This window comes from Camelus bactrianus, chromosome 8 (genome assembly GCF_048773025.1).
Source record: "Camelus bactrianus isolate YW-2024 breed Bactrian camel chromosome 8, ASM4877302v1, whole genome shotgun sequence".
NCBI classification, from domain to species: domain Eukaryota; kingdom Metazoa; phylum Chordata; class Mammalia; order Artiodactyla; family Camelidae; genus Camelus; species Camelus bactrianus.
The window spans coordinates 17,883,991-17,896,119 of NC_133546.1; the positions used below are offsets into that span (position 1 = coordinate 17,883,991).

A 12,129-nucleotide genomic window follows, 5' to 3' on the forward strand; every position below is an offset into this window, starting at 1 on the left:
AATACTTTTCATGGCTTTTACAGTTGAATCTTTTTTGTACAGATAGTTATATTTCTTCTTCTTACCTTGTAGCATTAGATGAAACACACAGAATAATGTTAGGTGCTAATGGAAATAACCTTTACTTTGATTTTATTTGAAAGAAGATTGTTGTTTGTTAGTTTCTGGTAATCTCATACTATTTGAAATTTTTATACAGAGCTTTAAACAGGGATGATTGCTGAGTTCTAGCACATGTTTCCCAGAATTTATGACATAATCATAGGAGTTTTGCCTTTAATTTACTGGTATTTGAAACATGTTAATGGGTTTCCTAATGCTGAACCACATACACATTCATGGAGTAAGTGTAACTTGGTGGACTTACTTGAATATATTGCTAGATTTGGTTTGCTAATGTCTATTTCCTGGCATTCTAGTTAATTGAAATATTTGTTTTCCCCAAAACATTGCCACCAGTATTTTTGTCTTTCAATAATAATATTGGTACTCATATTCTTAATACAGCTTTTCCTGCACCAGATTTAAAGGTTAATTTTGCCTTTAAATACTCCGTGTTTTATGCAGTTCCTCAGGCTTTAACTCATGACACCAACAATAGTAATAGTTGACTCCATGTGTTCTTATTAGAATTCTACCAAATATCTGGCTGGGGAGCTGCCCTCGTCAAGTGGAACACGTAACCATCAAACTGAAGCATGAACTGGGGGTTACAGCTGTCATGAATTTCCAGACGGAATGGGATATTGTACAGAATTCCTCAGGCTGTAACCGCTACCCAGAACCCATGACTCCGGACACTATGATTAAGCTGTACAAGGAAGAAGGCTTGGTCTACATCTGGATGCCGACACCAGATATGAGCACTGAAGGTAAGTATCAGGAGGACCTCTCTGGCTCATGGTCAAACGTGTTTCAGAGAAGCCCTTGCTCTTTCTGCCAGCCTGTCTGCCTGTCTGCCTGTCTGCCTGTCTACCTACCTACCTACCTACCTTTCTACCTATCATTGAATGACCTAAAAATGAATGATAGATATGGAATAAATACGAGTTTTGTGGTTTAATATATTTTACATATATTTATCTTTTGACTCGTTGGCTAAGATTCTGTTTAACATGGGTTCTTCGTTTGTTTATTCATTAAACATATTTACTGTGTATCCACTATGTGTGTATGTGGCAGTAGGCTGGTGGCTGGGACTACAACAGTGAAGGAAAGCGGGCACACCTCCTGTCCTCATGGAGCTTACAGTCCTGTGGTGAAGACAAGCATGCATTAAATGACTACAGATAGAAATTTAAAACTGTGACGAGTTTCTTTATTAGAAAGATACATAGATATTGCTATGAGAACGTGCTCAGGCAAGTCAGACCCAGGAAGAAGGGCCAGGGAAGGTTTTCTTGGGTGCGTCTGAGCTGAGATCTGAAGTGCAGGCTGGGCGAGGCTGAGGAGGGAGAGGCTCCCAGGCAGAGGGAGCAGGTTGGGAAGAATCCTCGTTGCAGGAGAGCAGAGTGCTGCAGGGACTGAAAAACAGGCCAGTGTGGCTGCAGGTCTGGGAAGGGGGGAAGAGAGTCTTGCAGGATTTTGGACACAATAAAAACTTTAGACTCTAGATCCTAAAGTGGGGAGAAGCAGTTGAAAGGGCAGGAGGCTGACAGATGCCAAGATAACCATTTTTTCTTCCTCAAAAACCGCCCTTTGATTGCAGTGTAGACAATGTAGGGGTGAGCCCCAGTGGATCTGGGGACGCTGGGGAGGAGTCAAGGTGAGAGATAAGGAGGGAGAACGCAGCTCGGGGTAGGGTAGCTACAGGGATGCTGCATTTACTGCACAAACCTTGGCTGCACAAAACCTGTCATTGTGGAGAGAGTATCAGGGTGTGACGTGGGTGCTGCCGGGGAATCAGAGACAAGCAAGGCATAATTTTGATCTAATGGTAAGAGGCACTAAGATAGGTTCAAAACTAATTACAGTACAAAGAAGAATGTGAGGAGAGGAACGTGTTGTGTGCCGGGAGGGTGGGTTATGGTGTGGGAGGAGCACTTTCTGTGGGGGAGCACAGTGTGGCTACGGGAATGTCCCGGTATTTGAGGTGGACGTGACAGGTCAAGATAGAGGGAGGAGGGGCATGCCGGGTGGAAGAAAACATAGACCAAGGCACAGAGGCATGGTGCTTCAGAGGAATGGCCTGTAGAATTGGGTTCTTGTAGAAGAGATTAAGCCAAGAGAACAAGTTACACTAATAATATCAACCAGGGGGCAGCAGAGAGCTGTGGAATGGCACGGGCTGCGGGAGTTTGTGAACTGTTTTTCTGGGGAGGAGAAAGAAGGCCGTGATTCTTAGGGAGGAGGAAACGCCTGTATCATCAGCCCTCTTCCCCCCACAGTACATTATGTATCAAACACTATTCTCAGCAATTCCATGCATTAACTCACTTAGTTCTCACAACAAGAGTCCTGGCAGATGAGGTAGTCTCCAATTCGCAGAGGAAGAGAAGGAGACACAGAAAAGTTAAGTCACCTGGCCGAGGTCCGAGAGCGGAGATGCAGGCTGGGTTTCCGCGCAGGCAGTCCGGCTCAGAACCTGGCTCCAGGCACCAGGTGAGGAAGCTGCTCTCTACATGCTCTCTGCACGGACTCTTCAAGGATCTTCTGCAGACCACCAACCACACTTTCAGTCCTTCATGTTCTCCATTAGCTGGAGTTAGACAAAGTCCTGAGCTGCTCAGGAGGTAGCTTGTCTCCCCAGACAGAGTCAACAGTCCAAGATGTGAGTGGGGCAGGAGACTGAGAGTCACAGGCTGCCTCCGTCACTGGACCTTGGGACCTGGGCTCTCTGTGACTCTCAGGTGGTTCTCCTGGCAGGGCTGGACCCCTTCGTGGGTCTGTGTCTGTACTGAACTCTCACTGGGAATGAGGTATAGGTTTTGGCCTGAAGCAGGAAGTAGTTTGGTTACTCCCCTTGGTGGTTAATGCTCATCCAAAGGAGCTTGATTTAGCAGCAAGAGCTCTTTTTCCAAGGAAGAAAAAACCAAAAACCTTATTTGCACAGAAGAACACTGATTGAATCAAGGTCATATTTGTCCTGTCCAGCTTCTCTCGCTTAATAACAGGTAAGATTGTTAGGACAGTGTGCCTGTAGCTTTCAGGGAGTGTTTTGGTTTTTGCTTCTTCGACTCTGATTTTATAGCATCGTTATCCCACTGAAGAATTAATGTGAACCAAGGCTCAGAGAAGCTGAGATAACTATGGCGTGTTCCACCCAGTGCACTGATTGCCCCCAAACCCTGCTGACTAATAGGTAATTTGCTTGATGGTTTGGGAATATGCAGAACCCCGAGGGAAAATTCTATCCCCAAAGACCCACTGTAATTGTATCAAACCCTTTTGTGGGGTCACAGAGTCACCAGGTCCCATTCACACAATGGAGCACCTCGCACACTGAAGCAGTCTGGAAACATGGAATGGCAGCAAAATGAAAGCTCCTACTTGAAAAAGGCCAAACCCCAAGACTAAATAAAGGGTTTCTTTGGTTCAGCATAACCTGCGGGAGTAATCAAAGGGTTAACAACCATTCCTGAGTCACCCAGGAATTTCTGACCAGTAGATCAATCTATGTGGCTCACAATATTAGCACAATGAACACACCGATTAATCCAGCTGAATGTTTTTGGAACTCTAGGGAAAAATCCATCTGGAAGTGTTTTGAGCTGCAGCATTATGCTGTCAGATAAAGTCAGAGAAGGAAGACACTTTGTTAGGGCTGACTGTCACCACTGGTTGTCACAGACCTGTTGCAAACAATTGTGCCATTGATTCTTACTCTTGTACTTTGTGTCATATGCAGAGGGGTTGGGGTTAGTTAGGTTTCTTTTCCTTTTTCTTCTTTTTTTTTTTTAAATTTTGGTTTGTGTCTTTTACCTGAGAAACAAAAAGCTCCCAAACCTAGCATTCACCTGAAAACATTAAATCTGCTCACTGAAAGTCAGTTTTCAGACTGGGTTTTGACCTGTGTCAGCGCAGTGCGGTTGGTAACAGATGGTCTACCCTTGCCTCCCAAATGGGTTAATGTGCTGCCCGGAGTCCTTGGCCACCCCTCTGTTGTCACAGGCTGAGTCCTTTCTCTGACTCAGTGCACTGAATTCAGCATTGCCACGGGGCAGAGACATGGCCTTGGAGCCACAACACCTAGGCTGGAGCCACCTCATCCTCGAGCAGCTGTGCGATATGGGTAGGCTGGTCCCTAACTTGGAAAATAGGGAGTAGTAATTTGTGCCTTACAGGATTATAACAACAGAAAAAGATAATTGATAGGAAAGTGCTTGCAAAATTCCCAAGTTGGGTCCATATGATTAGTCACAAGTCTTTCAGTTTCTATCAAAGGATGTTACAGATAACATGGACCTTATCCACATCAAGGAAAAGAAGACATGCTCATATGCAATAGTAATATATTCAGCCATAAATCTGGTCTGGATTAAGGAAGCAAAGGGATGTGTGTGTATGTGTGTGTGTGTGTGTGTGTGTGTGTGTGTGTGTGTGTGTTGGAAAGGCTGGAAGTTGTGCCAGGAATGATTTCTTTCAGGGTCAGCCTTAGGTCGGCCTCAGACATCCTTAGGGCTCCCCACTCCCACTTATTCAGGACCCAGTGCCTCAGGCTGCCCCACCCTGCCTCTGTCCCCTTTTCACCACCTTTGCTTGCTTGCTCATTGCATGTCATCAGGTAGCTTTTCATCCTTCCAGAGCCGGATTCACCTGGAGGAAATGTGGACCAAATGTAGTATTAGAGTTGTCTCATGGTGTCTCAGATCAAATCGGTGTTAGTGGTTTTGTTTTACTTTGTTTTAATTCATGTACTTAACGAATGTTTATTGAGCATCTATAGAAAGTCAAGGCCTGTTTTAAATTCCAAAGTAAGAATCACAGATGGTGGAGTGTTTTGTTGGACCTGCACAGGGTTTAAAATTTTCAACTTAGTTGCCAACATTTAAAATTTGGAATATTTAAAAAAAAAATCAGCAGTTCTTTCTTGCCTTGAGGTATTCTTGTTCTTTAAAAGGGAAGCTTTCTAGAATCAAATTAAACTCTACATGGAGCCTTAATGTATGAAACATAAAAATTAGGGGCTCTGGTTGACACTGGCTTGATTGGGTGAGCCCTGCACCTGGGGACCCCGTTGTGATGCCTTGGAGGGTTGAGCATTAGCTCAGGCTCCCTAGAATGGGTCGGCAAGTGGAAGGGTATGAGCCTGTTGGGCACAGATGGTCCCTCTGTGGTGGGGACAGAGGTGCTGAGCCCCAGGGAGGGTGTCACACAGGGGTGGGGGCCACAGCAGGACCAGCCAAGTAAGAATTCGGATTGACAGCATGAGGACCTGCAGGTACCACTGACCTGGTAGGTTAGAGAAGGACAGTGGCACGGAAGTTGAGACCAGAGGCTTTAGAACCTGGATGGCTGGGTTTGAGTGGCCACTGGGGAATAACCCTGGGTAAATCTCCACGCCTCAGTTTCCTCAGATATAATGAGGATAAGAATAGTACCAACCTCATAGTTGTTGAAACCTCATAGTGCCTGTGAAGGAGCTTTTGCAAGCCCAGTGCTTAGAGCAGCGCCTGGCAGGTAGAAAGGGCTCAGTAATGTCAGCTGTCATCAGTCAGAGCAGGGTGATCTGCAGTCCCTGGAGGTCAAAATAAAGAAGGGCTCTGGCTGAGGCCAGGCTGAGACTGCTAGCATCCTAGATCAGCTGCTTCTCTGGTGCCCCTTTTTATTTATTGATTCATTTTTACATTATGTAAATAATGTTTGACAGTTCTTAAGTGGAATGGCTGAGTGGTTCTAGTAGAAGACCACCAGTGGGGGAAACTCATGTTTAAACTGGGAGCCTTCGGCGTTTCGACGTGGAAGTTGACATTTACCTTCCAGGATTACATGTCTGAGTGTATTGAACCTTAAACGAACACACGCCCCTTTTCAGCTTCTAAGCTGTATACATGCCTCTTGAAGAATCTTTTGCAGATAAAAAGGAAAGGGGGACATACTAGGTCATTTGGGCCACTAGGTGAAGACCTGGCTTGGGCGGGCTGGCCACAACGATGCTGAGCACCAGGGGCTGGGACTCTGATTCCAGCAGCTCCCCATGCAGATGGCCACCATGGGATATTCGGATATTGGAAACGTGATAAAAATCCACATTAAAGATATTTCTGTTTACTTCCTGGCAATGCACTGGTAGCTGGAGAGGCAGGTGTAACAGGAACTGGAAAGGTGATCCCAGTTGTGGCAGGAGCAGGAAGAACCCAAGCTTCCTGGATCCATCACTGGGCGCTCCCTTCCCAGCCAGTGTTACTTAAAGTCAACCTCCAACACCCCCTGTGTGGAACAAGTGCTCGCACTTGAACAGGACTCACCCTTGTCAGCAGTGTCGCTCAAACAGACTGGGAGGTGTTGCCTCCTCTGATCCCCCAGCTCAAAGAGTGGGTGACATACACAATACTCTCTCCCTGGGAGATACAGGGAGACACCGCTCCAGAACATGCGATGTCCACACCTCGTTACATCTCCAGTGATGCTTTACTGCCCCTTGGAGATGCCATGAGTAACTGACTGTATGGCAGGCCCACCTAGCGCTAACCTCAGAGCACCCTGCAACCAAGCACAGAAGTACAGATCAGTCTGGACTCTGAGAAATCAAGCAAGGCATAGGAGCTGATGTGTCTCCAATTCAGATTCCCCCTAAGGAACAGGCAGGGAAGAGGAAAGTGTGGCAGCAGGCCCTGGGGAGAGATGGAGCTTTAGGAACTGCAAAGTGTGCTCTGCCTAAAGCATTCCTGTTAAAAACATTTCTAAATTGCGTATGGGGCCTTTAGATCCCTTAGTTAGAGGGATTAACAGAGCACCAGCAGAAACATAGAACATTATCTGGCTTCCACACAGATTTCCTGCTTTGATCGCGGAGTGGGGTGAGCCTGAAGCTAAGGTGGACACCCCCCCCTCACATAGTGGTCCCTGGGAGGGCCTTCCGGCTACAGAGGGGTTTTGGTAACGTCTCTCCTTCTAAGGTGTTGATGCCTGATTGCAATGTGTTGTGTTGGTCCCTTCAGGGTATTTGCATTTAAAAAAAGACATCTTAAGAGAAAAATCTAAACTTGAGTAGCTCTCCTGGGGGAGTTCTAGGCCTCAGGGAACATCTGGCTTGAAATTGTTTGAGGGAGGGGCTTTTCCTGCCTCTGTAGTAATCCTCTGGGTGGGCAATGTGGAGGCTGGACAGGGCACTTCTCTGTGGCCCTTGGAGGATCCCCTCAGGGCTGTGGTGTCTCTGTGTGGTTGAGGACAGAGAGCAGCTGGAGTCAGAGCACACAGTTTTCATCCAGGACTGCGGTTTCCCTCTTTCATCCCTTCTTGAAGTAATTTACACTGACCATCCTTCACCCTCCCCAAAATCCACTAAATTAATTTTGCTCTGAGAATCTGTGAGTAGAAGAAACTCCAGGCACCCAGGCGTTTGCTGATTTTAGGGGGCTCTCTGTCCCTGGGATGACAGAGAGAGCTGAGTCCAACAGGCCTCAGCAGAGCATTGCATATTCTGTCTTAGTGTGACAAGCGGAAGACATTTGGATCATCTAATCATCAAAATAGTAGCACGGAGCAGCAAGAACTGTAGTCATAATTGCCCAGTAAAGAAGAAGTTGAATCAGTTTTAATACACACTGTATCACTAGGGAGTGAATGAATGATTGACTACGCGACACATTTCAATGAATATGTTAGCCGGTCCGTGGACAAATGAAAATTAGCATATGTTGAATGCATAGGACTGACTCCTTTAACCAACATGGACGAATTCTGTTTTGCCTTTACCTGGAAGATCCTTCTGGATTAAAGGAGCTTCTCTTTGAAATCCTTTAAACCTCTGTGCGATCTGTACAAACCGTTCTGATAGATGTAAAAATCCATTCTTCTGATCATAGGCGGTGGTGAACTTACCTTTGACCGGAAATTTGCACGGATGCAGAAGTGAGAGGAGCAGCAAAACCAAGGGACGGTTCAGAGCTGACCTACTGCCTCTGGATGTTGGTTCCACTTCATTACTAGCAGGTGTTGACCCTGTCTCACCTTTTCCTTTAAAATAAAGGAGTGACGCACGCTCGGACCTCCCTGCGTCTCCCGCCCTAATGCTGCGATGTCAGCTGCCCTGGAGGAGTTACTGTGAGTCAGCGGCGGAGTGGGGGCTCCATTTCTCACTTGTCTGTGCTGTGCTCTCTCAATCCCAGGCCGCGTCCAGATGCTGCCCCAGGCGGTCTGTCTCCTCCACGCGCTGCTCGAGAACGGACACACCGTGTACGTGCACTGCAACGCCGGCGTGGGCCGCTCCACCGCCGCCGTGTGCGGCTGGCTGCAGTACGTGCTGGGCTGGAGGCCCAGGAAGGTGCAGTACTTCCTCGTGGCCAAGCGGCCGGCTGTGTACATTGATGAAGAAGCCTTGGTCCGGGCAGAGGAAGATTTTTATCAGAAATTTGGGAAGGTTCGTCCTTCCATACACGGTGTGTAGGTGATGGGTCTGGCCCCCCTCCCTCCAGGTTTCCTTAGGATGCCTGGGGTGATGACAGTAAATGGCCCAGAGACCGAGATTCTTCCTCCTGACCCACCTTCTCTAGTCTGGGGCCGACTTTCTGTTACGCTTGGATTTAGCTGTATCTTCTCTGAAATATTTCACAAAGGAAGCTGTGACTGACACAGAAAAATCCGCAAGCAGGTGGGCTGTGCAGTTTTTCTAGCATTAGACAGAAGGGAAGGGGTGCAGTTCCACTGTGAGCAGGCGGCCGGGCCCTTGCTGCGCGGTTGCTGCTTTGCTGTAAATTCACGGCCGCCCTTGCGTGTTGCATTGAGACGCGGTGCGGGGATGAGGTGTTAGGTAGATGTCAGCCCACGCGTGGGCACACGCACGCACACACACACACACACACACACACACACACACAGCCTTTCTGCTGTACTGAACTGAAATCATAAAATAAGAATCAGTTAGTTGGCCAAAGAAGGGAATCAGGTGGGTAAGAGCCCAATAAGGCCAAAGGCGATGACTTTCAAGACTTTTTCTTTTGCATCGTGCTTTAGCTGTTAAAGTGTGTTCCAAGTCTTCACCTTCCTTCTCTGCCCACAACCATGTAGATTTATTATCTGTTTGTTTTAGGCTCAGTGAGCATAGAGAGCTTGCCCAAGGCCTCGGGGCTGGTCAGGGATGAGCTGGAGTTTATAACCGAGGTTTATTTGACTCAGTGCGTTTTCAATACAGCTAGTGGCTTTGCCAGCATACTGAAGTGAGTTCAGTTTCTCTCAGAATAAGGTCGATTTTTCTGCAGTAGTTTCTGTGGTGAGAAATGGAACAGTGTTCCGATCAGTTGCCATAGAATTCAGGAAAGTAGTTATCCTAAATTAAACCAGAGTAGGCCGTCTCAAGGCCAGGGCGGCCTGAGCCATACATAGCTCACAAGAGGAGCTGTATTCCCCAAAGGGCCCAAAGGGCCAAAATCCACAGATAATTGTTCCATGACTTAAGAGTTACTTTAAACATAAGAAGGAGCAGAAAAATAAAATACAGTTGTTGTGCTTCCAGACTATGTGATTTGCTATCCTAAGTTCTATAGGAAACGCAAAGTTTAGTAAGACTCTGCCTCCCAAAAGCTCAGAGCCTAGAAACAGCCCTGTGTTCAGTCAGGTGCACTGCAGTACTGACCTCGTAACGAAGGGCTAGAATGGGGAAGGGGAGTAACTTTTACTGGGTGCCTCTTACGTGCTGGGAGCTTTACAATCTTATTTAATTTAATCTTCATGGTACCCTGTGAAGGTAGGTTTTATTATCTCCACTATATAGAAGAGGAAACGAAGGAAGTCTCAGAGAGGTTAAATCAGCTGTCCAGTATTACATGGTGAGGAAATAGATGAAATGAGATACAGAGCTAGGTCTGTCTGACACGAAGCCCATACTTTTTCTATTAAACTACAGTGCTTGTTTATTTTTCTGCCCCTTCTTATCTTCCATAAATATTCACTGATAGCTGTGAGAGACTCTGATTCAGGAATTGTGGGGGTAAGAAGGGTGCAAGGTGAGTCCAGGGGAGTTCAGAGGAGGGGGAGGCATCGTATAACTGTGGGACTCAGGGGAAATGGGTGTTTAATTTGGACTGAGAGGGTTGGACGGGGCACATGTATCCTACAATTTTACAAAGCTAAGTTTATAAGCCAGGATTAAATAATGTGAAGTCCAGCTCTCTTGCTAAAAATAACTAGAAATAACTGTTGTATCCAAGTAACCCATTAACAGTCATAATGTGTCATGTAAAATTTAATCATAAAAATGGAATATTTCTAATTATATAACTCTGTGTGTGTGTGTGTGTGTGTGTGTGTGTGACAGAGAGAGAGAGAGAGAAAATTTCTTTAATGTCTAAGAATACATAATTTCCATTATAGAAAGCCTTTTTTTGGGTGGATTTTTTCCTTTTTTGCTTTGATAGGCAAAATCAGTTTAGGGCTATTAAAGAATGTTTTGGAACAATCTCTTGTCCTCAGTGAATGGGATGTCCAATTTATTTCAAAATCCCCTGGAATTTTTGCTAAGTAAAAGTATTAAAAATGACCTCTGTGTACAGACTTTTTTTTTTTTAATGTTATTTATTTAGTTTGAAACCCAGAAGAACAAACCGTATTTCCTTATTTGTAAAAGAGGCAGTCATCTGAGCTAAATTGTTTTTCCTTATCACTCTTACTTTCTCATTAGCTGATGGAAATTGGCAGTTACAGGACAAAGGGAAGTCAAAACTGAGGGGACCACAAAGAAGCTCAAGGGTGTGTCAGAGAAAATCGAAGCAAATATTGTGTCATTAGCTGCTTGTCACTGGTGTTAACAAAACTTCTGTCACAGATTTCTCAAAGAAAATCGTAAGATCTCACTCATGGAAAAGAAATGTCCAAACAAGATTACTTTCTTTTAGACTTGAAACATTGTTCTTCAAAATTTTTGTGTGCCAGTGTGAGGAAAAATCTAAAAAAAGAAATACGCTCTTTTGACCACTATTAAGGTTTGAGTGAAAACTGCTTGGCTTGGCCTAAGAAATAATGATGAAAAAATGTAGTTAGGACTTTGAAAACTACAAGGAAGTAATGAATGGAAAGATTTGAGAACAAGCTAGCCAGGAACTGAGAACTTGCCACACATGAAAGAAACACTGAATAGCTAAACATAAAGTCCGTTTGATCAAAAGTCAAAATTGAAAGTATCTTTGGAGATAATCTAGTTTAATTCCTTTATTTTACAGAAGAGTAAACTAGACTCAGAGCCCTCAAATGACTCTTCCTGCAGCAAAGAGTATTAATGGAGGACCAGCGGAAAGGAATAAGCTGGGAAGACAGGTCAGGAGATTTATTGCGGTGTTGAGTCATAGGAGAGTTCCTGGGAGCGAGAGCAGACAGTGTTGTTAGCGGGAAAGAATAGGTGGGAGGATTAATGGAAACTGAAGTAAGTGGAAGAAAAATGGCTGAAATGAGAAAAAGCGAAGCCCAGCGAAATTTCCAAAAGAAGAAAAAGCAGGTGTTTCCTTTCTACTGGGGGTACTGATAAGGATGGTGTGAATGTCGAAACAGAGGAGTGGAGTCAAGGTAATGTTCTCAGGAGAGGGTGCTGCTCTGAGTATCCATTTGCTTCTCTCTGGGACTAGATTACGGTAGGAAAGGAGGACCAGCTAGATGTAATGTGAGGACCAAACAGGAGCGTGGGATGCGCCGTGGCTTCTTACCTGCTGGGAAAAAGAGAAAGTCTGATAGGAGACGGGATTAAGAACCAAGAGGGAAGGACTGATGAAGCTACCTCTTGTGACAACAATAATACCGGCGGTAGTAATAGTGGAAGAGGAAGAACAGCAGTAACAACTCTGTTCTTTCCTTCCACAAATCATTAGTCCAAAAGTCTTTCCCAATTCGGTTAATGGAAACGTGCTTCCAGTTTCTCAGGTTCACACCTCAGAGTCATTCTTAACGCCATCCTTTCTTTCAGACATCACAATCAATCCATCAGGAAGACCTGTCACCTCTCCTGTCAAAATATCTGCAGCCTGACTGTATTTTACCTGCTCC

General features: G+C 45.5%; 1 protein-coding gene across 3 annotated transcripts in view; it reads left to right on the forward strand.

Moving 5' to 3' along the window:
• EPM2A (EPM2A glucan phosphatase, laforin) overlaps positions 1 to 10,636 on the forward strand; it is an 80,093-nt gene extending 69,457 nt beyond the window's left edge. For 2 of the 3 annotated variants that reach the window (XM_074368218.1, XM_074368219.1), the window contains exons 3-4: positions 631 to 872; positions 8,271 to 10,636. In XM_074368218.1, coding sequence (XP_074224319.1) covers positions 631 to 872; positions 8,271 to 8,548 — 520 coding nt within the window. In that variant the 3' untranslated portion in view covers positions 8,549 to 10,636. The remainder of the gene's footprint in view (positions 1 to 630; positions 873 to 8,270) is intronic. The other variant, XM_074368220.1, reaches the window with a different exon arrangement.
• The last annotated feature ends 1,493 nt before the right edge of the window (positions 10,637 to 12,129 follow it).